The sequence below is a fragment of the Coregonus clupeaformis genome, chromosome 20 (genome assembly GCF_020615455.1).
Source record: "Coregonus clupeaformis isolate EN_2021a chromosome 20, ASM2061545v1, whole genome shotgun sequence".
Classification (NCBI taxonomy): Eukaryota; Metazoa; Chordata; class Actinopteri; order Salmoniformes; family Salmonidae; genus Coregonus; species Coregonus clupeaformis.
In genome coordinates this window covers 22917734-22943684 of record NC_059211.1, presented here as the reverse complement: position 1 = coordinate 22943684, position 25951 = coordinate 22917734, and the positions used below count along the sequence as shown (strand labels likewise).

Genomic DNA, 25951 nt, shown 5'->3' with positions numbered 1-25951 from the left:
GGCTACTAGGCTTCCTTCCTGCCTCCAGGGTTGGGATGTGGCTATTTATACTAATCTCTGCTAAAACCATTCCATTATTACTTTGGAACTACACTATACTTAAACAAAATTGAACTACAATTAATTTGTGCAATTTGGAAATCCTAGTTAGAATAAATATTGATAACAATTATAAATTAAAGATGCATCTGCTGCCTATTATTTTATCTGGTCGTTTTATAGCCAACTTGGCAGATACTAGTTTTATTACAAATTGCTAAGAAAATATTTTTTTACTCCGGCTGGAGTAATAGAAATAACTCTAAATCATTCACTTTAAATTGTCTATCATCTCTGAATGATTGCGTTTGTCATTCTAATAATATTTTGGTTGGTTGACACAAAGAGGATGTTGTTAGGCTCATGGATGAGCTTTGTATAATGCAATAAACTCCAATCCGCACTTTGTTGAGGTTCTCGCTGTAACGCTACTCCGTGTTTTCCAACATACCCTATCTGCCCCAGCTGACTGGCAGTACTTGTTTACTGGTGGATAGACACAGAAAGAGACGAAAAGGGGGGAACCTGAGAGAGGTACCGTATACGGGGATCGAAGTTTTTCACACTTCGAAGCAATGTGCTGGAAGCGGCGGCAATTATTTGTTTAATGGCTAAAAGTAACGTTCGCTGTATGACGTTTTTTGTTTATGGGTGTTTTCATTTTGTAGTGGCGTGACTGTAGCGACTGAAGGAGTTCAGGGGAAGGTCGTTGAAAAAGCTATCCACGTTTTTTCTGCACGTATCCAAAGGAGTTCCTGGGATGTGTTCATGTTTTTCTTCGTACGTTTTAAAAGGCGTTCTTGCTGTGATACGGTGAATAAGTGGAATACTTGGAGGTGCATGAACCACTCGATCAGCGACCTGTGGATTACAGCAAGCTAGCCAACTCTATCTAGTTAGCTAGCTAACGTTAGCTAGCTAGGTTCTTGGGTCGATAGAAATTTGGCGAAATAACTGGGTTTTTGGAAGAAAGAGGACACATATATTTCGACATTACCAAGCATTTATCTTAAATAATTGCTTTATTATACGAAAATACTGTCTCTGAGTGTTTTACCAAACGCACATAGTTAATTACATGGAATTTCAACATTGGAACCTCGTTTATCGTGGAATGAGCCCGTAGCTAGTTTCCCAACTGGTACCTCCTTACTAGTTCAGCTAGCAGTGTGGCATTTATTTTTCTCCAATCGGAAGACTTTTGTATAAAACAGATGAAAGTGAACTATCCCATACAATTGTGGAAAATGAAGCTTTTTATTCGCACATGTGTCACCAGAAGCCAAGATCACGTTATTTAGTGGTCATTTGTTTCAAGGATAATCCGAAATCACCAAAGTTAGCTGAGAAGATATTAAGATACCGTTACAACCAAATTGGACCCCCCGGCCCCTTTTTAGGGGGGCTAACTGGACTAGTTCTCGTCTCTTTTTGAATACTTGTTTGTGTTGCATTTCTTAGAAACACATTTTAAACGAACTTTGGATATCTTCAAAACAACCCCCACGTTTTTGGATACACAACAAAATAAGAACACAATCGAAGTCACAATGCGGCTTGGGACCTCAGCGGTTGTTTTGGTTACTTTTACCTACATTGTATGCCAGTGTGGGCTAACAAATGGAGAAAGTAAGTATAGCTATATTTTTCATGCAATACTGGTTAATGATTAATATGTGACTCACTACACACCACACATCCTACCATCATTTTAGACACTGAATTCCATGTGTTTATTATTCCCATGGAAAAATACGTTTTTAATTTAAATGAGTTTTCCTTGACTCTAAAGGGATTCAATGCCACTGGAACAATATGGTTGTTTGGCCATTTTTTGCCAAGAGACAAGTTTGCTTCCCATGGTGTTTCAAATATTTGTTAGCGAAGTTATTACAGAATAACAACGGCCACGCCCCCTCTTAAAATATCTGATTGAGGCCTGGCATGGATGCGTCAACCCGAGGGCCAGATCAGATCCTGATAATGGACTAGGGTGGTCTGTAGCAGAAAATCTAAACAGGAAATTGTATAATTCGCTTGCACGCGTAGGCCCCTTCATGGCGACTTGCTACACACACTCACGTTGTAGCTGGAAATGTAAACACATTTAGCTAACGTTAAGAAGGTCCATGAAATCCTCCATAAATGGAGGATTAGCCCATCCCTCAGAAGAAATGCCTGAAATAATGTTCACATTCACACGCTCACCATGTGCCAGACAATTACTGTGAGAGTGAGGATGTTTACTATGGAGTATTATTGAAACGGAAGAAACAAAACAAGATTCCGGCTACAGTATAACTAGATCTCGTATTCCTTGTTTTATGATACACTTTGTTTGAAAAACAAGGCACATCATTGTGGCATGTACAACATTACATTTAAAGGATACAGGCTCTATCCCTTAGCTTTATTGCAGCAGAAACATAGAGAACCCAGTGTCTCTGTAGTGCGTTCATAGCTGTTGGATGTTTCCCCTGTGTTTTGATCCAACCGTTTTTAGCTCAGGATTCAAGAACTTCTCACAGCATACCATATAGTTATGTCACTATAATCCTGTCCTCTAATGCAGTCTTTCAGGCTTTAGTCCATACCTGTAGTTAAGTGTTATTGGAACGTCTTTTTAAAATGTAAAATTTACATTTTAGTCATTTAGCAGACGCTCTTATCCAGAGCGACTTACAGTTAGTGAGTGCATACATTTTTAAATCTGTGACATGTAGCCAAGTGACACGTTGTGATTTCACCCTCAAGATGGCATAGTTTGAATATTGAATTGCGGAATAAAACAATATATTAAACTGCTCAACTATGTAATTACAATAAGATAAAAACCTGTTGTTGCTGTTGTATTTAAGCTACCAGGTTACTACCTTTACTCGGCAAGCTTAGCCTCCTTATAATGTAAAGAGGCTGGCAAATAGCTTACTGTACTCCTAACTTCTCTGGAAGTGTTTCATTTTAAGCATCTGAAGTCACCAGAATAATAATACATGTTTGTAAAAAATAAAAATAAAAACATGATATAAGGGTGCTCAAATGTACCATTCCATTCAGTAGATGTTATTAGCATGACTCCGAGCCATGCAGAATTATGAAGACATGGCGCCAGACCATTTTTAATCTACATATTTTCCCAATTGGTTTTCTAGTAAAATTGAATATTTCTTAGATGAGTGTATCTGAAGTAACTATTTTTAGTCTTGGCTGTGGCATTTTTGTGCGACACCCAAAATGTAGCCTCGTGAAAATATCTAACTTACAATCTTTGCACATTTCTCTATAGCTACCTGTTACGCCTTGGCATGTTGATTTGGTCTATCATGACACGCAGGTTAAAATACATAACACATAAGAGATGAACATTGGGTTGTTGGTTGTTAATTTACCTTGAATGCAGGAGGTCCTTTTGTTGCTGGGTATTTGTAGAACTTTGACCCGAAGTCATACAAAATTGTGTGTTTCTCTACTAGGACGATTAATCCACAGATAAATGGGAGAATCCTAGTTAGTATTTAGTTAACTTTGATTAATCTCTCCTTGTTCATTTTTCATCACCCCATGTGGGTTTGTATGCTTGTGAAAACCAATGAGTAGATGGGAGAGGCGGGTTGAGCGTCTTAAATAGAACTAAGTTCTATTTTAGCGGTCAGCAACGCAGGTGTTCATTGACATGCGCAACAGTGTAATTAAATTGTTGAATAACATGTACTGTAAATTCACCGTAAACCGCAATACAACATGGCCTGTCTGGTTTCCCTGTTCCAATGATGCTCTGATTGCTTCTCTGTAAAGGCTGAGACATAACAGGTCCACTTTAGAACATTCTAGAACACAAGAGTAAGTTTGTAAACATTAAGCTAGTGGGGATTCCTGTGATGACCCAATGAAGTAAACACATCGCAGTCTCTCTCTATATTTTAATGAACTTAAAGCTCAGACACAGGATTGTCAAACGTTTGCCTGCCAACCGAGTGTTAGCAGTCAATCTCTTTTGTGTTCACACAGCGAAGACCTTTTAAGTCGTCAGCCACTCAGCCTTGTTAAAATACTCCAAACCAGAATAATAATAATAATAATAATATGCCATTTAGCAGACGCTTTTATCCAAGGCGACTTACAGTCATGCGTGCATACATTTGTGTATGGGTGGTCCCGGGGATCGAACCCACTACCTTGGCGTTACAAGCGCCGTGCTCTACCGGCTGAGCTACAGAGGACCACAAGGTGGCAGTAGTGTTGTTTTGCAATGCATATCTGTGCGTATTGCTTATGGTCTATATTATAAGCTATCTGTGCTAATGTTGCTATTCTGTAGAAAGCCCTTGTTGATACCAGCCAGATGGCCACAGCTAGATAACTACGTAGCAAGATGACAAAGAAACTATTTAATTCATTCTCCATAATCCCATACTGCCAGTGCCAGCCCATAGCCAAATGTTTAGCCAGCTATCTAACTCTGCAGCTAACAAGGACAGCTGTTTCATGGAAACTAGCTAATCCATTGGGATTTAATCATAATGTCAATACTAGCTACAGTGGTTAACTAGCTTGGAGGAAGTGTTTTTTGCATATGAAGTGTGACTGGCTCATCCGTAGATGTACGGAGAAAATGCCCCCCCCGTTTGTTTGTTGGGGGTTCATGCTCTCTGATTGGCTGAAAGTCAAGTTGTTGGCCACTGACGAGCATTGCGATTCTACAAGTAGAAACGGTAGGTTCGACGCTACCGGGTCGGCACACAGCAGGTACCGCTTTTGTTCTGGCAAGAGAAGGAACGGCCTCCCACTGTGATAAGTACCCATCGGCAGTGAGATTCTTGTTGTGTTTCATGCTTTCGGTTATATTGAGCATTTGGCTAGTAAGGATCTCTGTTGATCCAACAAAGCATCTGACAAGGAGTGCGTCTAACGTTGTCTTCTCTTTTTACTGTTCTGTGTTACCCTAACTGTCTCCGGTTTGGTTGTATCTGCTATTTGACAAAACCTCTTCCCATTAGTGTTGTATCACTTTAAACCGCTCCAGAGGCAGAGTTCAAAGGAGCATTTCTGGGTATTTTACACAGGGCATGTATGCAGAGAGAAAGAGGCCTCTGCAGAGGGGGCCTGCTGGAGGAGTGCTACTATCTCTTTCTGAGGGAGTGGAGCACATGTCAAAGGCTGTTTGCTTCCTGATTGACTGAATTCTGTGGGAAGTTACCATATTTGGCACTAAATGTAAATAGTCAATGTAAATAGTCCGGGTGGCCATTTGATTAATTGTTCAGCAGTCTTATTGCTTTGGGGTAGAAGCTGTTAAGGAGCCTTTTGGTCCTAGACATGGCGCTCCGGTACCGCTTGCAGTGCGGTAGCAGAGAGAACAGTCTATTACTTGGGTGCCTGGAGTCAGTGACAATTTTTTGGCCTTTCCTCTGACACGCCTAGTATATAGGTCCTGGATGGCAGGAAGCTTGGCCCCAGTGATGTACTGGGCCTTACGCACTACCCTCTGTAGCGCCTTGCGGTTGGATGCCAAGCAGTTGCCATACCAGGCGGTGATGCAACCAGTCAGGATGCTCTTGATGGTGCAGCTGTATAACTTTTTGAGGATCTGGGGACCCATGCCAAATATTTTCAGTCTCCTTAGGGGGAAAAGGTGTTGTCGTGTCCTCTTCACGACTGTCTTGGTGTGTTTGGACCATGATAGTTTGCTGTTGGTGGACACCAAGGAACTAAACTCTTGACCCGCTCCACTACATTCCCGTCGATGTTAATGGGGGCCTGTTCGGCCCGCCTTTTCCCGTAGTCCACGATCAGCTCCTTTTGTCTTTTTCACATTGAGAGAGAGGTCTCTGACCTCCTCCCTATAGGCTGTCTCATCGTTGTCGGTGATCAGGCCTACCACTGTTGTGTTGTCAGCAAACTTAATGATGGTGTTGGAGTCATGTTTGGCCACGCAGTCGTGGGTGAACAGAGAGTACAGGGGGGGACTAAGCACGCACCCTTGAGGAGCCCCAGTGTTGAGGATCAGCGTGGCAAATGTGTTGTTGCCTACCCTTACCACCTGGGGGCGGCCCGTCAGGAAGTCCAGGATCCAGTTGCAGAGGGAGGTGTTTAGTCCCAGGGTCCTTAGCTTAGTGATGAGCTTTATGGGCACTATGGTGTTGAACGCTGAGCTGTAGTCAATGAACAGCATTCTCACATAGGTGTTCCTTTTTGTCCATGTGGGAAAGGGCAGTGTGGAGTGCCATAGAGATTGCATCATCTGTGGAACTGTTGGGGCGATTATACAAATTCAGTGGGTCTAGGGTATCCGGGATGATGCTGTTGATGTGAGCCATGTGTGGAGAAGACGGAGCGCTATCATGGGGTCTCTATCCCAGAAGCAACCGCTGTCTCCCGCTCGCTCTTGCTGCTGTCTAAGGAAAAAAACGAGTTGTGCAACACCTGTCCCTTTCTTGTTCTTCTCAGACTTGTGAGTGAATCTCTGTAGGGAATATTCGAGAGCGTCTGTGAGGGCCTTCGACTGACCGGCTCGTCACTCACAAGCCTCAGAGCCATGAAGTTTGTCATTCCGTGAACCAACCAATGAATTAGAATTTGGGCTCAGAGTTTCATTTAAGTGTATTCAGTTGACCACACAAAATTGTCTGATTCATTTGTAGAGTGTTAATAATAGTCTTGGATGGGAAATGGGGAATCCCCCTTAAAAATAATATTAAAAAGGAACATGGTTTTAAACAGTGAATGACGCCTATGGTTTTAAACTGTGAATGACGCCCATGGTTTTAAACTGTGAATGACGCCCATGGTTTTAAACTGTGAATGACGCCCATGGTTTTAAACTGTGAATGACGCCTATGGTTTTAAACTGTGAATGACGCCTATGGTTTTAAACTGTGAATGACGCCTATGGTTTTAAACTGTGAATGACGCCTATGGTTTTAAACTGTGAATGACGCCCATGGTTTTAAACTGTGAATGACGCCCATGGTTTTAAACTGTGAATGACGCCCATGGTTTTAAACTGTGAATGGTTTTAAACTGTGAATGATTTTAAACTGTCTATGGTTTTAAACTGTGAATGACGCCCATGGTTTTAAACTGTGAATGACGCCTATGGTTTTAAACTGTGAATGACGCCTATGGTTTTAAACTGTGAATGACGCCCATGGTTTTAAACTGTGAATGACGCCTATGGTGAATGGCTGAAGGAAAGACTGGGCATTTGATTGGCTCTGGGAACAGAAGGCAGTGTCTCTATTGTGTTTGTTGCCTCTCTGTGGCCCCTGTTTGGGGAACCTCAGGCACATTTTCCCACAATGTTGTGCGTGTGGAATGTGTTTGAAGTGGGCCACCTTATAGGTGCTGTTGCAGTTGAGGGGGGTGGACCACAGCCTGAGGTATGCAGCTCGGCTCTCTGCTGTGCTGACCTCTTCCGGGCCATGGATCTCTACATTGGTGATCCTTGCCGGGGAGTCTCCGAGGTGGGCCTTTTTCTCTGTCTTCTCTGGCCTTTGGGTGTCCTGTCTCTCTGTATCTATCTAGGCCCACTCCTCCGTGTTCATGAATAACATGGAATAGGCTACCCATGTAGGAACATGCATGGGTATTAGGAAACAAGTTTTTAAAAAATCGGGCCCCAGGATATTTTTGTTGTCCATTTCTCTGATTTATAGTGGTAGGAAATGGGAGCTGTGAAAAACATTATTTGTGACAGTGGTAAACGTGTTACAGTAGCCTATGGGCTGGATGTGGAAGGAGAACGGGAGGTTCAGCTGTTTCACAAGTGAAACCTTAAATCATCACGTTCAGTTGTTGGCCCTCCTCATGGTCGATGTGATGTTGACAGCCTCACTGGAGGGAACACACAAAATGGTCGCCACTCACCAGAACATGGGTAGTGGCTGTACATAGGCTACACATAGTCATTTTCTGTAGCAAAACAGTCTGTTTGATCACATTCTGCCACATTTATTTTATACAAACACATAGTGTAATAGATACTTATAAATAAGCAGTGATCATGCAGTTACTCTGTTTACTTAGATAGAGTTTATGAAAGAAAGCCTAAGCCATTGTTTAAGTGTGAACAATTGCGTTTTCACTGTACCTTTTTGATTCTACGTAAGTAGCCTAATTTGTGTGGCGTAAAGTCTGTTAGATTAGAATACGGGCAAATGCAACAGATTAAACGGCAATAACCTAACCTGCTGACCAAACCGCCCACGTTACGTGCGCTGCAAAATAAATGTACACATGCACGTTATTCAGTCATTTCATCCAAATGGCTGTCAACGGGTGTCAGCGTAGCCAGGCACTAAAATATGACACGCTGCTAGTCCCGCATCTCCCATCTTCTCATTGGTTTTTACGAGCATATACCCACATGGGTGATTGACAGATGAACGAGGTCCACCTAGTTCAGGTGGTTGCCAACCGCCATATAAAATCCACAGAAGAAGAATGAATGAGGAGAAAAACTAACTAGGTTTCCCCTTTTTTATCTGTGGATTAATTGTCGGAGTAGAGAACACACCATTTTTGTGACTCAAAGTGTACAAATTCTACAAAGATACGCATTTCAGGTAAAATAACAACCCAATGTTTATCTCCCAGGACAAATTAGCTAGCAACAGCAAGCTAGCTAAATGTGCATGAATTTTTCATGTGTTTAGACCTAGGGCTGTTGCGGTGACCGTATTACCGCCACACCGGCGGTCACAAGTCATGACCGCAGTCAAATTCCACTTGACCGTTTAGTCACGGCAAGTAGGCTTCTCCAGAACTGTGCTCTACTGCCGATGGTCATTAGTAGCCCATCAAACTTGCTAACTGCCTGGTACTCAGTACTCTATTGTCCCTCTAATCACTCTAACATCAAATGTAATCTAAAATCAAATCAAACACTTCATGAGAGCCCATGAGCTCATGTTGCGCAACATTTATATAGGCTGTGAAATTGCGTGAGAAAACAGAGTGTTGATGCCCTCTTAAAAAGAGGAGGATCCCATCAGCTTTCTATAGGCTAGGCCTACTATATTTATTTCTCAACTTTCCTAATATTAAGCACATTGCTTCGCTTTACAAAGGAGTATAGTCTACCTGGCTGGCATGAAAATGAACCACGGGAAAAGCATCCTCCATTCGCTATTTAAGTGCATAGATGACATTACATGTATTTATTTTGCCCCTGTTCCGAGACCGGTGCATGATAATGGTCCATTCTAAATCAAAACTCATTTCACACACATATTATTTAGTATCTGTAAAGACAAGATTAAATCAATAATAGTCTGATGGGTGACAATATTATCACTTGTGAATGATGCCCAGCATGTGCAGTAAGGCAAGAAACAGCACGCGCCTTTTTTTTGCGTGACTTTTTCAAATCATAATCGCACACCTCATGTAGCCTAGCCCATAGGCCTATATGTTTTAATAAGGTTTGTATCACAACTAAAGTGGCCAAATAACTTCTTAAAATTAAGCACATGAATCTGCTTCACAATCCGTGTAGAGCCTAACTGGTATACATAGGCGGTGCGTGAGTTTCAAGTTTGGGGAAGATAATTGCATTTTTGGTCACTTTTGAGAACAGTGTTTTCCTGCTAATTGATGGCATTTTGGAATATTCTCCCATATAGCCTACTGCCATGTGCGCATTGCTGCGCTTATAATGTGAAGAAATAGCCTAATAGTTTATCAACATTTTAAGCTAAACATTCTGATCTGTTGCATCAGCCTCATTGCTTTAATAATGTAACTTTAATAATGTTTACGGTCACTTTAATAATGTTTACATATCTTGCACTACTCATCTCATATGTATATACTGCATTCTATTCTATAATATTCTACTGTATCTTAGTCCATGCCGCTCTGTCATTGCTTGTCCATTTATATGTATATGTTCTTAAATTCCATTCCTCACTAGATTTGTGTGTATTGGGTATATGTTGTGAAATTGTTAGATATTACTGCACTGTCGGCGCTAGAAGCACAAGCATTTAGCTACACCCTCTATAACATCTGCTAAACACGTGGATGTGACAAATAAAATGTGATTTTGATTTTAAACGTTTTTTTTGATGCGAGTGATTGTATTAATCTGGGATCTATCGGATCCCACAACTGTCCCAGACTATGTTTGGAATATTTTTTTCTCACACAGAATAGAATAGGCCAACTTTAGTACTATGGAGGATAGTAGATTGACATAGGCTAGAGCTTTTGCTGTTCGGTAGGCCTACTCATCTTTTTGGCTGAAAAGTAAATGTGGACAGTTCTTCTAACATCTTCAATATGCGCATCGGAATTGGATAAGAAGGACGCGCTCAGTTGCGTCCTCAACGTGTCTGTCTTCACTTGTAGCCTACTTCTGAGCTGAGATTCCTGTGAGAAGTACCCGGTCACGTGACAGGCATTGGCTAATAAGAATTGAGATATCTGTGAGAGGTGCTTAGGCCATTGGCAACCGGGAGAAGGGAATTATAATTATTATATTCGGCCCAAGGGCACAACGGCCACTGGCCGCAAGTTATGGATTTTTTTTAGGGGGCATCACGGCCGCACAAGGGGGATGCCGCCGGGATGTTCAAGGCCTGGTGAGAATATTATCAAGTGCTTGTCAAATTGTGAATGAGAGACTGATGAAGTGTGTGCAGCCTGCATAAGAAACAAAGCAGAGCTCATGCCTTTTCATGTGACTGTTTTCAAATCATCATTAGTCGCATCATGCAGCCTTAGAATGAATAAAAAATCTAAGCATATAGCCCAACATTTGTCTCACAACTAAAGTTGCATAAATAACTCTTAAATTGAGCATATAGGAGGTCCTGTTTCTTTGTTAACAACTCAACACAGAATAGCCGCATGTGCGCACTCAAATCGTTTGGAGAAAATATCCTTTCTATTTTATTCAGCTATGTTCAGTTGTATTCTTCATACTATAAAATAAGCAACGGAATTCTAAGCAAATCTTGTCTGCTAAATGAACTATTGTAGCCCACAGCCACATGGCATAGCCAGATCAGGGCATAACATAAGGACGACTCAGAGTATGCTATTCTGTTCTTCTGAAATAGGCTACGTTTTCTTCATATCATGTTCCTTTAGACCTGTCTAAAATAAATAATGGATTTATTGTGATGGTGTAGGCTATATTACATGGATTTATTAGACTTTTTAAAATGTAGATGTTCCAAAGGTCTGCATCAGTGGCTTGTAGGCTATGCGTGGAAGCCAGGAGATGCTAAATGTGTTTATGTTAATTAACGGTTAATTACCGTGAGACCGGCAGTTATTTGCTTGATAATCACCGGCTGACGAAATGTAATGTCCGCCACAGCCCCATTTAGACCCGTCTCCAAATGAATATAGTTGGTTCACAGTTGGTATTTGAACCTGAACGCGTCTGGTGGGGATAGACTGAATCAACATGCGCATGATGGCACACGCGGAGTCGATTTGATCATATAATGTAATAATCGCAGGGGTTGTGAACTAAAGGCTTTCCTTGTCCTTCGACTGACTGTGTTTTATGGGGAAATAGGCAATATGTCATGGAAATGAACTGTTCAGTCTTCTTCCTAATTGTTTCTTGTTTTGGGTCTTCTCTCTAATTACACAGTTCAACCTCTCCCCTCTCGTGGTCAAAATGTATGATCTTGTTTGTGTGCAAGAGTGTGTGTTAAAAGCGAGACCTTCCTCTCGCGCTCCGTGTCCACTAATGATCGGCCCTGAGAAGGAAAAACATCAACTTCCCTTTGACTCCAGCTGTACACCACTGACACCAACCGGTTGGTTGGGAGGAGAAAAACACTAACATCCTTATGTTGTGTGTTCATTGTGGGGTGTAGGCCTGGTTTCCCCACCTCTCTCATAATATTACAGGGCTCCCTTGCATAAAATACCTTGGTCTCAATGGGATTTCCAGCTAAAAGTTTTAGCCCCCCCAAAAATTGACTTAATTATTTTGTCAATTGAATGGATTCCCTCCCTGGCTTCCCTCAAGTTTTTTTATTTTCTTATTTTCTTCAAAAAACAACAAATCTTTTGGTTTTGAATAATGTTGTCATGGAAATATGATGTGATGTCTGACTTGGTGTCATTGATGCCTTCCTTCCTTCCTTCATTCATTATAAGTCTGGGGATTCCTAGATAGAAAAGTGTGCCCTTTTTTTAAATGTAAGGCCATCATCACTGCATTGAAATGCGGTTGGAAAAGGGAATCCCACACACAGCCCCATTACGCCATCCTAGAACAATCTGATATGATGTGACTGTTGCTTTTTGTATCTTCCCTATTTTAACTGTCAATGACTTCACACTATAAAATCCAAGTTAAGCCATGCTTGTAGTGCAGGGATCAGGCAGAGCCGGGTTGGAAGCCCTTTTGGCAGACAAGGCTGAGGCCAAAACAAGGCTGCTGTCGGAAGGGGCCATGGAAGCTGGGGTGGTGGGGCTGTGGACTGGTGTGGCCTTGTAACTGTACCTGGTGGGTTAAATGTATTTTGAGGTCTGTCATATGACTGAAAAGTGGACCTTTGACTCACAGCCCACTCTGTTGTTAATCACTGCTGCTCTGACTGGCTTGTGCCGCTGCAGACGTGCTTAGCTCGGGAGAGGAGGAACTTTTCTATGGCTAAAGGAAGGGTTGATCATGGCAGTGAAGTTTAAAAATACGAAATGAACAAATTGATTATTAATACAGTTAGGGCAGTTGTAGAAGTCAAATAGTGTCAATGGTCTGTGTAAGAATGATATGTTGCCTGAGTTGTGATTTTTATGCTTGTGAAGGGAATGATTGATTAGGACATTGAATAAGTAAATTTAATTCCTGATTTAATAAACAAAGGCTTATCGTAAAAGTCAGAACCCACGTTTATGAGATCCAATAGGTCAATATAAAATGTCAGGTCTTAAATAGCTCACGGCATTTGAACCGGTTGTTGTGGGTGATTGTGTGCTACTTTTTGTATTGTCGTATATTGTGTGTGTATGTAGGGTCCTATAGAATCTTACATTTTTTGTTTTTCCAGGTTTTTGCTCTGTCTCTTTTTTTAATAGAACATCAAATGTTGTTTTTCTAAGTCCACAACAATGCTTAAACCCACATCAGGAGACCACTTTTGATGCCTGGGGAAAAATAGAAGCCATTTTAGATTTTTTGGGTGTAGTTAACCTTTTTAATGCAAGTGTGCACCAGTAAAATACAATTGATTGCAAAATGGCCGCTGGATTGATGCAAATAACCAGGATATCATTCTGCTAGGTAGGCATAGTCTACTTGGTAATTAACATTTAACTGAGAAGGATTTTGGAAAAGCCTTTCCATCTCTACCAGAAGAAGGTTATCATTAGTATCATCGGCTAAAAGTGTACCGCACGCAGACGAGGGCATTCCTGTGCCAGTTCAGAAAGTTGCAGGAAAATACAACTCCCAAACCAGCTTTCCATCCAACATTTGTATGCGAGTAAAGTACGTCAGATAAAAAACCGTCTCGACAGGCCTGATGGAAACAGCAAATATGTCGGAAAACGTTCCAAATGTCGAGAGAACGCTAGACAAGGTGGGATCTTTTTTGTTTTTGTAAAATGTATTATGTGAGAAATGGCGGTGGAAACTCTTATGCGCAAATATTGATATAATAACCATCATATCACGCGATGATACGTGATGACACGTGTGGTCCTCCCACTATGACTTGGGAAAGCATGCGGTTTATTAGGCTACAGATGAAATAAGTTATGATGAACTTCACAGGGTGGTGAAAGTGCACGGTGATATAAAACAAAATGTCTGCACTCGCCTAACTGTAAGTCGCTCTGGATAAGAGCGTCTGCTAAATGACTAAAATGTAAAATGTGATGAGCTTGATGCTCCTTTCCAATAAATATCGAAGGTCTTATTCTGGTGACATGATGATCGATGCTTGGCTGCCGTTTGACTAATTTTTAAAATGTCCATAATAATCTCACGTAGGCTATACCCACACTGTATCTGTAAGCTGTTGGCTAGCGCGCACCTGCCAATACCAGAGTGGGCACATTCACTATATAACGTCAATTTTTTTTTGTGATAACCATCAGTAGAGTTGTAAATGCGATGGAAACCAATTTAACTTTAAGTTATTTTTATGTGCACTACGTCATCAATCACAGACTTTTATCCACAACAACTTAATTAGATGAAAACACCTCTCTGGTGGGAAAATGTGCATATTTCATTTATGCAGATTTTAGAATATTCACATGGAAACCTAGCTCCTGATGCATTTTGTTAATATCTTATGAATAACTTGGGCAATTTTAATGCATTGATTTAAAAAATAAATTCAATACATTTAGTTGATTTCCTACTAAGACATTTTTGAATATTGTTGAATTTGGTTTTAATGTCTGGATTCTCTCCGTGTTCTCCGAAACTCAGATTTTATAGGGCCTTATCTATGTAGCCTATTTCTCTGACGGTATTGTAATTAGATAAACACATGGCTCTCTACCCGCCTCTCCCATACACCCTCCTCACCCCGTTTCTCTGTCAGTGTCCTGCTACAGTGATGTATATTCCTCGACACCGGCTCACCCAGACCATCAAGTGCTCGGCCATAAAAAATCTGTATGATACTCCAGTTTATTCTGCCAATAAACCTTTCAACAGGGTTAAGAGGGGGGACGGCAATTCGTTTTTATTTTGTGGTGGAATTACATTTTAGATTGTTTTACTTTCTTTTTGTTTCTCCTTTCTTCAGTAAATATGTTCATGTGGCTTTTTAAAAAATGAGGCGACTGGAGGAGCATGGCTCAGAATCAATAGCTTCATTAAGCTTTAATGATTAATTGATTAGTTTAAATGCGACGGGTCAGAAATAAATCAACCTGAAATGCGAACACATAATGTCGTTATAAAAATTTAAATAATCGCAGATTATTCTGAGGAAGAATCTATCCTAAATTTTGGTTTTTATATTCTTACATTTTTATGGTCTGAAGTACCCAGGATTTTGGCCTGTTATTTAACCAACTCAACTGAAGATAATATCCATACATGTGTGCCCCTGCCTGTACACTTCAACTGAAGTTATTTGCATAGGAGGAGTAGTTTTGACAATAACAAACTAGCTCTACTTGATGTTCAGTTTCCCTTTTTAATAGAAATAGTTAAATAAAGTGATGTCATTCTAGAAAGCAGAACAGACACAGTGCTGATTTTCAGATTATTTAAAGCGCAGATCCTTCGGGAGGTGAACATGTCAACATTACACACACTAGGTTTACACATGCCTCAACTGGATGTCCCTCCTCACTTTCTCATTGGTGGGTTGCTCCATGTAGAGAAGAACACAGGTATGCTAATTGATTTGGGGTCACCTGCGTGCCAGCCCTGCAGTAGTTTATAAAGTCATCCCCGCCCTTAACTGCACAAGCAACACAAACATAGACACATGCATACAAACACACGATAGCAATACACTATACACACACGTACACATGGATTATGTATTTATAAATACAGTACCAGTCAAAAGTTTGGAAACACCTACTCATTCAAGGGTTTTTCTTAATTGTTACTATATATTTTTTACATTGTAGAATAATAGTGAAGACATCAAAACTATGAAATAACACATATGGAATCATGTACAGTCGTGGTCGAAAGTTTTTGAGAATGACACAAATACAAATTTTCACAAAGTCTGCTGCCTCAGTTTTGATGATGGCAATTTGCATATACTCCAGAATGTCATGACGAGTGATCAGATTAATTGCAAAGTCCCTCTTTGCCATGAAAATGAACAATCCCCCAAAAACATTTCCACTGCATTTCAGCCGTGCCACAAAAGGACCAGCTGCCATCATGTCAGTGATTCTCTCGTTATCACAGGTGAGAGTGTTGACAAGGACAAGGCTGGAGATCACTCTGACATGCTGATTGAGTTAGAATAACAGACTGGAAGCATTAATAGGAGGGTGGTGCTTTAAATCATTGTTCTTCCTCTGTTAACCATGGTTACCTGCAAGGAAACACGTGCCGTCATCATTGCTTTGCACAAAAAGGGCTTCACAGACAAGGATATTGCTGCTAGTAAGATTGCACCTAAATCAACCATTTATCGGATCATCATGAACTTCAAGGAGTGTTAGATTAATTTGTATTTTAAGAATAATGACTAAAGGATTTCACCCCAAATACAGTATAAATGTGTGAACGGTGTTAAGAGTTATAATGTAGTGGCAACCCACTAACAGAGGGGGGCGGGACTAAACATTCCAGGGTGAAGGGGACTGAGAAAACGGGTTAAAAAAAGCCTCCTAAAGGTGGGCGGAGCAAAGTGCCTTTGTGTGTCAAGGGGTATACAACTGTATGTATGGGTTTTGGCGGCAGAGCTCTCCATGAATAAAAATACAGATCATTCTTGCTGGTTGTGGACCTTGAATCATTTATGATTAAAACCAGAGCCTTACAACCCCTGGTAATGATTCAAGCTTAGGTTGAATTAGAGAGAGAAATTCTCATGACAAGGAGAGAGGTTCAATTGTTGTGAAGAAGGCGTCAGGGCGCCCAAGAAAGTCCAGCAAGCGCCAGGACCGTCTCCTAAAGTTGATTCAGCTGCGGGATCGGGGCACCACCAGTGCAGAGCTTGCTCAGGAATAGCAGCAGGCAGGTGTGAGTGCATCTGCACGCACAGTGAAGCGAAGACATTTGGAGGATGGCCTGGTGTCAAGAAGGGCAGCAAAGAAGCCACTTCTCTCCAGGAAAAACATCAGGGACAGACTGATATTCTGCAAAAGGTACAGGGATTGGACTGCTGAGGACTGGGGTAAAGTCATTTTCTCTGATGAATCCCCTTTCCGATTGTTTGGGGCATCAGGAAAACACTTTGTCCCAACTTCTCCCAACCATCCAAGAACAGTTTGATGACGACCAATGCCTTTTCCAGCATGATGGAGCACCTTGCCATAAGGCAAAAGTGATAACTAAGTGGCTCAGGGAACAAAACCTCAACATTTTGGGTCCATGGCCAGGAAACTCCCCAGACCTTAATCCCATTGAGAACTTGTGGTTGATCCTCAAGAGGCGGGTGGACTAACAAAAACCCACAAATTCTGACAAACTCCAAGCATTGATTATGCAAGAATGGGCCGCCATCAGTCAGGATGTGGCCCAGAAGTTAATTGACAGCATGCCAGGGCGGATTGCAGAGGTCTTGAAAAAGAAGGGTCAACACTGCAAATATTGACTCTTTGCATAAACTTCATGTAATTGTCAATAAAAGCCTTTGACACTTATGGAATGTTTGTAATTATACTTCAGTATACCAAAGTAACATCTGAGAAAAATATCTCATAACACGGAAGCAGTGAACTTTGTGAAGACCAATACTTGTGTCATTCTCAAAACGTTTAACCACGACTGTAGTAACCAAAAAAGTGTTACACAAATCGAAAAATATTTTATATTTGAGATTCTTCAAATAGCCACCCTTTGCCTTGATGACAGCTTTGCAAACTCTTGGCATTCTCTCAACCAGCTTCATGAGGTAGTCACCTGGAATGCATTTCAATTAACAGGTATGCCTTCTTAAGAGTTCATTTGTGGAATATCTTTCCTCCTTTGAGCCAATCAGTTGTGTTGTGACAAGAACGCGTCTCCTTCCTGAACGGTATGACTGCTGCGTGGTCCCATGGTGTTTATACTTGCGTACTATTGTTTGTACAGATGAACGTGGTATCTTCAGGCGTTTGGAAATTGCTCCCAAGGATGAACCAGACTTGTGGAGGTCTACAAATTTTTTTCTGAGGTCTTTGCTGATTTCTTTTGATTTTTCCATGATGTCAAGCAAAGAGGCACTGAGTTTGAAGGTAGGCCTTGAAATACATCCACAGGTACACCTCCAATAGGCTAATTGACATCATTTGAGTCAATCAGAAGCTTCTAAAGCCATGACATCATTTTCTGGATTTTTTTTTTGTGTAACCTACTCCAGTGACCGTCAAGCATTTTGGGTAGACAATTATGCTATTATTTTACATTTTACATTATTATAATTTTTTTCATGGAGATTATTTTGCCTGCATCTTTATGTGGTATAATAGCATAGGCTAATTTATTTGGGGCTTATTCACCACCTGAGGAAGTGGAAACTCACATTAGATAGATCACTAACTCTAAATACACTGCTCAAAAAAATAAAGGGAACACTTAAACAACACATCCTAGATCTGAATGAATGAAATAATCTTATTAAATACTTTTTTTCTTTACATAGTTGAATGTGCTGACAACAAAATCACACACAAATTATCAATGGAAATCAAATTTATCAACCCATGGAGGTCTGGATTTGGAGTCACCCTCAAAATTAAAGTGGAAAACCACACTACAGGCTGATCCAACTTTGATGTAATGTCCTTAAAACAAGTCAAAATGAGGCTCAGTAGTGTGTGTGGCCTCCACGTGCCTGTATGACCTCCCTACAACGCCTGGGCATGCTCCTGATGAGGTGGCGGATGGTCTCCTGAGGGATCTCCTCCCAGACCTGGAATAAAGCATCCGCCAACTCCTGGACAGTCTGTGGTGCAACGTGGCGTTGGTGGATGGAGCGAGACATGATGTCCCAGATGTGCTCAATTGGATTCAGGTCTGGGGAACGGGCGGGCCAGTCCATAGCATCAATGCCTTCCTCTTGCAGGAACTGCTGACACACTCCAGCCACATGAGGTCTAGCATTGTCTTGCATTAGGAGGAACCCAGGGCCAACCGCACCAGCATATGGTCTCACAAGGGGTCTGAGGATCTCATCTCGGTACCTAATGGCAGTCAGGCTACCTCTGGCGAGCACATGGTGGGCTGTGCGGCCCCCCAAAGAAATGCCACCCCACACCATGACTGACCCACCGCCAAACCGGTCATGCTGGAGGATGTTGCAGGCAGCAGAACGTTCTCCACGGTGTCTCCAGACTCTGTCACGTCTGTCACATGTGCTCAGTGTGAACCTGCTTTCATCTGTGAAGAGCACAGGGCGCCAGTGGCGAATTTGCCAATCTTGGTGTTCTCTGGCAAATGCCAAACGTCCTGCACGGTGTTGGGCTGTAAGCACAACCCCCACCTGTGGACGTCGGGCCCTCATACCACCCTCATGGAGTCTGTTTCTGACCGTTTGAGCAGACACATGCACATTTGTGGCCTGCTGGAGGTCATTTTACAGGGCTCTGGCAGTGCTCCTCCTGCTCCTCCTTGCACAAAGGCGGAGGTAGTGGTCCTGCTGCTGGGTACTGGGCTGTCTCCTGGTAGCGCCTCCATGCTCTGGACACTACGCTGACAGACACAGCAAACCTTCTTGCCACAGCTCGCATTGATGTGCCATCCTGGATGAGCTGCACTACCTGAGCCACTTGTGTGGGTTGTAGACTCCGTCTCATGCTACCACTAGAGTGAAAGCACCGCCAGCATTCAAAAGTGTAAATGTAAATGTAAAAGTGACCAAAACATCAGCCAGGAAGCATAGAAACTGAGAAGTGGTCTGTGGTCACCACCTGGCAGAACCACTTCTTTATTGGGGGTGTCTTGCTAATTGCCTATCATTTCCACCTGTTGTCTATTCCATTTGCACAACAGCATGTGAAATTTATTGTCAATCAGTGTTGCTTCCTAAGTGGACAGTTTGATTACACAGAAGTGTGATTGACTTGGAGTTACATTGTGTTGTTTAAGTGTTCCCTTTATTTTTTTGAGCAGTGTATAATACCCACTGCTAGTAGCGATGTATTAATCTAACAGTACATTCAATGTCCCAAAAAACATTGCAGTTGTAGCCTACCGTGCAATGAGGCCTATGCACTCGCGATGGCCAATGCTATCTCGAAGCCATATCAAATATCTTGTTTGTAAAATAGTTGCTTTTGAGCTCGAGTTGAGAAATAAAAAGTATACCAACAGAAAACCGGGAACATCCTCTCTCCATCTCTGACAACAGGGTAGCTGTGTTTTCCGCACAATTTTAAATTGTTATACAATCGGAACACTTTTTTTTGTTGTTGTCCTGGAGCATTTTTCCGCCCCAGGAAAGGACAGAGTAGCTCGCTAGACACAGCAGCAGGCCCCAGAGAAACAGGTACAGGGGCAGGCAGACCTTACATTACAGGAATCACGAGGGTAATGTACTTTTATTGATTGACCAAAGCATGGTTTTAGCTTCCTAAAAAAATAGGATGTTTTGAGTGAGGTGAATGAATGTGCACCGATGCGACCAGTCATCTTTTAAAACTCGCACAGCTAAGTCAAAGGGTTGCAAAATGCGACAAAATGGTCGCAATCTATAGGCGTACTCTCTAACTTTTGTTTTCAATGCTAACGGAAACCCTGACGCACACACACAGCCTGCTCACATCTGCTAATCCCTGTCTGTATGTGGTGGGAAAACCGGTTCTTTCATAGAGCTTAAAGGTGTGAACGCCATCGTTTGGACACCTCTCTCTTTTTTTTCATTTTTTTTTCACTCTCTTGTTTTCCTCTCTTTCGTCATGTGATGCTTAGTATGTGCACCTGCACGTAATGAAGGAACGGACACGTACTCTGTTACATGATTACGTGTGTGTGTGTGTGTTTTAAATGGTTGTTGTCTACAGAGTGATGCAGCTGGGCTGGGCACCTACAGTTTATTTGTCTTTAAATTAATAGGCTGAGATTGGTTTCTATGGTAATCCTGCTGCCTCTCTCTGTTGGTTTCTATGGTAATCCTGCTGCCTCTCTCTGTTGGTTTCTATGGTAATCCTGCTGCCTCTCTCTGTTGGTTTCTATGGTAATCCTGCTGCCTCTCTCTGTTGGTTTCTATGGTAATCCTGCTGCCTCTCTCTGTTGGTTTCTATGGTAATCCTGCTGCCCCTCTCTGTTTTTTTTCTATGGTAATCCTGCTGCCTCTCTGTTGGTTTCTATGGTAATCCTGCTGCCCCTCTCTGTTTTTTTTCTATGGTAATCCTGCTGCCTCTCTCTGTTGGTTTCTATGGTAATCCTGCTGCCTCTCTGTTGGTTTCTATGGTAATCGTGCTGCCTCTCTCTGTTGGCCATTTCCCCTCTCCATGCTCTCCAGGGCCTAAAATCAACACCCGCCACCTGCCAAATGGTGGTAGATTTTGGCATTGGCGGGTAAAATGTAGGGGTTCCAAAGTGCGATCATTTCACTCGCATTTATGAATAAAAATAGTCAAGTATGATCACATTTATAGTCAAATAAATGCTTCAGTATCTGTTTTCAAAGTATTTCGTGCCGTTTTGTTTCATAGCTGGTAAATTTAATTGCACAAAGTCAAAGAACTAAAAATCCTATTTAGCCTATTCCACCTCGCGCTGCAGCACTGCCTGGCTGGGGGCTGTACGCACGCGAAGAGCTGAGTGAAATATTACTTTTTTGAGGCGCTGCGCACGGGCATAAACGTTGTCTTATTTACTTGAAACTAAACTCTACTGAAGTGACTTTGTCCATGTGTTTCTTGGCAATTGACATTGTTTTGTTCACAAGTTAGGTTGTTTTTCTATGTTTGAGTTTCAACTGCTAGGGAAGAGAAGACAACACCTTCTAGTCAGATTCAATCTCACAGGCACAAACATGACTCCAGTCGTGCTGCCACGGTAACCTCCCGCCCTTAAAGGGGCAGGTGAACAATTTTTGTCTCATCTCTGATATTTTGGTTAAAAATGAAAATAAACAACATACCACATTTACTTCTTACTAGTAATACATTTATTGTTTTAGAAACGAGGACAGAAGGAGTGAGGCAGAGAGCTAAGAACCTTGCACTCATTACCACCAGCACTTGAGACGACCAGTGTTCTTTTTCTTTTGTGCTGTGTTGTTGTTACCGTATAGCTTTAGAATAGTATCTGAAAACCTTTTGTGGCCAGGGGATACCTCCTGTCATGCAGCGTTTTCAAAAACATAAACATGAACATAAATTGAGTGCAGTTTACAGTGCAACAATAAGAACGTTAGGCCAACATCATGTACATGATGTGCTATTCGTTGAAGCAATGGTGATAGTTGGACAGTAAGGAAGCCTCCACTGAGCACAGACTTTGAGTTATAGGCATATTTAATTTTTGCTTACTTTGAAATGACGGCATAATGAGTGGTACCAATTTTACAGTTGCTAGACTGGCTACTCTGGGGATCTATTGGCTACTCTGGGGATCTATTGGCTACTCTGGGGATCTATTGGCTACTCTGGGGATCTATTGGCTACTCTGGGGATCTATTGGCTACTCTGGGGATCTATTGGCTACTCTGGGGATCTATTGGCTACTCTGGGGATCTATTGGCTACTCTGGGGATCTATTGGCTACTCTGGGGATCTATTGGCTACTCTGGGGATCTATTTGTCACATGTAAGTACAGTGAGTGTTTGTACCATGTTTTGTGCTGCTACCATGTTGTGCTGCTGCCATGTTGTGTTGCTACCATGTTGTGTTGTCATGTGTTGCTGCCATGCTATGTTGTTGTCTTAGGTCTCTCTTTATGTAGTGTTGTGGTGTCTCTCTTTATGTAGCGTTGTGGTGTCTCTCTTTATGTAGTGTTGTGGTGTCTCTCTTTATGTAGTGTTGTGGTGTCTCTCTTTATGTAGTGTTGTGGCGTCTCTCTTTATGTAGTGTTGTGGCGTCTCTCTTTATGTAGTGTTGTGGCGTCTCTCTTTATGTGGTGTTGTGGTGTCTCTCTTTATGTAGCGTTGTGGTGTCTCTCTTTATGTAGTGTTGTGGTGTCTCTTTATGTAGTGTTGTGGTGTCTCTCTTTATGTAGCATTGTGGTGTCTCTCTTTATGTAGCGTTGTGGTGTCTCTTTATGTAGCGTTGTGGTGTCTCTTATGTAGCGTTGTGGTGTCTCTCTTTATGTAGTGTTGTGGTGTCTCTCTTTATGTAGTGTTGTGGCGTCTCTCTTTATGTAGTGTTGTGGCGTCTCTCTTTATGTAGTGTTGTGGTGTCTCTCTTTATGTGGTGTTGTGGTGTCTCTCTTTATGTAGTGTTGTGGTGTCTCTCTTTATGTAGTGTTGTGGTGTCTCTCTTTATGTAGTGTTGTGGTGTCTCTCTTTATGTAGTGTTGTGGTGTCTCTCTTTATGTAGTGTTGTGGCGTCTCTCTTTATGTAGTGTTGTGGCGTCTCTCTTTATGTAGTGTTGTGGTGTCTCTCTTTATGTAGCGTTGTGGTGTCTCTCTTTATGTAGCGTTGTGGTGTCTCTCTTTATGTAGTGTTGTGGTGTCTCTCTTTATGTAGTGTTGTGGTGTCTCTCTTTATGTAGCATTGTGGTGTCTCTCTTTATGTAGCGTTGTGGTGTCTCTCTTTATGTAGCGTTGTGGTGTCTCTCTTTATGTAGCGTTGTGGTGTCTCTCTTTATGTAGTGTTGTGGTGTCTCTCTTTATGTAGTGTTGTGGTGTCTCTCTTTATGTAGTGTTGTGGTGTCTCTCTTTATGTAGTGTTGTGGTGTCTCTCTTTATGTAGTGTTGTGGTGTCTCTCTTTATGTAGCGTTGTGGTGTCTCTCTTTATGTAGTGTTGTGGTGTCTCTCTTTATGTAGCGTTGTGGTGTCTCTCTTTATGTAGCGTTGTGGTGTCTCTCTTTATGTAGCGTTGTGGTGTCTCTCTTTATGTAGCGTTGTGGTGTCTCTCTTTATGTGGTGTTGTGGTGTCTCTCTTTATGTAATGTTGTGGTGTCTCTCTTTATGTAGCGTTGTGGTGTCTCTCTTTATGTGGTGTTGTGGTGTCTCTTTATGTAGCGTTGTGGTGTCTCTCTTTATGTGGTGTTGTGGTGTCTCTCTTTATGTAGCGTTGTGGTGTCTCTCTTTATGTGGTGTTGTGGTGTCTCTCTTTATGTAGCGTTGTGGTGTCTCTCTTTATGTGGTGTTGTGGTGTCTCTTATGTAGCGTTGTGGTGTCTCTCTTTATGTGGTGTTGTGGTGTCTCTCTTTATGTGGTGTTGTGGTGTCTCTCTTTATGTAGCGTTGTGGTGTCTCTCTTGTCGTGATGTGTGTTTTGTCCTATATTTAAATTTTCTATCCCAGCCACCGTCCTCGCAGGAGGCCTTTTGGTAGGCTGCCATTGTAAATAAGAATGTGTTCTTAACTGACTTGTTAAATAAATAAATAAAAATGTGTTGCAGGGATGCAAACTCGTTACTTTTCAGCGATATTCGTAGTTTTGGATCTCAAAATAGGTCATCCACGTGAATCGTGTAGATCTGGCTGATGAAAAGTGTGGATCACCGATTGACCTATAAAAGAGGTGCGAACAGATCTTCTGCCTGTGTGATCACTACCTTCTCTCTCAATTAATCTGAGCACAGAATGCATCCTGACACGTCATAAACATAGAATATCAGAGTAATGCCAGATATGTCATATCAGAATGAGTGCTGTGATCAGCCAGCCACATCCCCTAACCATCCATTAGCCTGCTCAGCTGTGATCAGCCAGCCACATCCCCTAACCATCCATTAGCCTGCTCAGCTGTGATCAGCCAGCCACATCCCCTAACCATCCATTGGCCTGCTCAGCTGTGATCAGCCAGCCACATCCCCCTAACCATCCATTAGCCTGCTCAGCTGTGATCAGCCAGCCACATCCCCTAACCATCCATTAGCCTGCTCAGCTGTGATCAGCCAGCCACATCCCCTAACCATCCATTAGCCTGCTCAGCTGTGATCAGCCAGCCACATCCCCTAACCATCCATTAGCCTGCTCAGCTGTGATCAGCCAGCCACATCCCCTAACCATCCATTAGCCTGCTCAGCTGTGATCAGCCAGCCACATCCCCTAACCATCCATTAGCCTGCTCAGCTGTGATCAGCCAGCCACATCCCCTAACCATCCATTAGCCTGCTCAGCTGTGATCAGCCAGCCACATCCCCTAACCATCCATTAGCCTGCTCAGCTGTGATCAGCCAGCCACATCCCCCTAACCATCCATTAGCCTGCTCAGCTGTGATCAGCCAGCCACATCCCCTAACCATCCATTAGCCTGCTCAGCTGTGATCAGCCAGCCACATCCCCTAACCATCCATTAGCCTGCTCAGCCGTGATCAGCCAGCCACATCCCCTAACCATCCATTAGCCTGCTCAGCCGTGATCAGCCAGCATCATCCCCTAACCAGCCATTAGCCTGCTCAGCTGTGATCAGCCAGCATCATCCCCTAACCAGCCATTAGCCCGCTCAGCTGTGATCAGCCAGCCACATCCCCTAACCATCCATTAGCCTGCTCAGCTGTGATCAGCCAGCATCATCCCCTAACCTGCCATTAGCCTACTCTGCTGTGATCAGCCAGCCACATCCTCTAACCAGCCATTAGCCTACTCTGCTGTGATCAGCCAGCATCATCCCCTAACCAGCCATTAGCCTGCTCAGCTGTGATCAGCCAGCATCATCCCCTAACCTGCCATTAGCGTGCTCAGCTGTGATCAGCCAGCATCATCCCCTAACCAGCCATTAGCCTACTCTGCTGTGATCTGCCAGCATCATCCCCTAACCAGCCATTAGCCTACTCTGCTGTGATCAGCCAGCATCATCCCCTAACCATCCATTAGCGTGCTCAGCTGTGATCAGCCAGCCACATCCCCTAACCATCCATTAGCCTGCTCAGCTGTGATCAGCCAGCCACATCCCCTAACCATCCATTAGCCTGCTCAGCTGTGATCAGCCAGCCACATCCCCTAACCATCCATTAGCCTGCTCAGCTGTGATCAGCCAGCCACATCCCCTAACCATCCATTAGCCTACTCTGCTGTGATCAGCCAGCATCATCCCCTAACCAGCCATTAGCCTACTCTGCTGTGATCAGCCAGCATCATCCCCTAACCAGCCATTAGCCTACTCTGCTGTGATCAGCCAGCATCATCCCCTAACCAGCCATTAGCCTGCTCTGCTGCTTCTCTCCGTCCATTCTTTCTGTGCATC

At 42.6% G+C, this 25951-nt stretch overlaps 1 protein-coding gene across 2 annotated transcripts in view; it reads left to right on the top strand.

Moving 5' to 3' along the window:
* Nucleotides 1–537: 537 nt before the first annotated feature.
* LOC121534131 (insulin receptor-like) overlaps nucleotides 538–25951 on the top strand; it is a 206675-nt gene continuing 181261 nt past the window's right edge. For both annotated transcript variants that reach the window (XM_041840613.2, XM_041840612.2), the window contains exon 1: nucleotides 538–1668. In XM_041840613.2, coding sequence (XP_041696547.2) covers nucleotides 1590–1668 — 79 coding nt within the window. In that variant the 5' untranslated portion in view covers nucleotides 538–1589. The remainder of the gene's footprint in view (nucleotides 1669–25951) is intronic.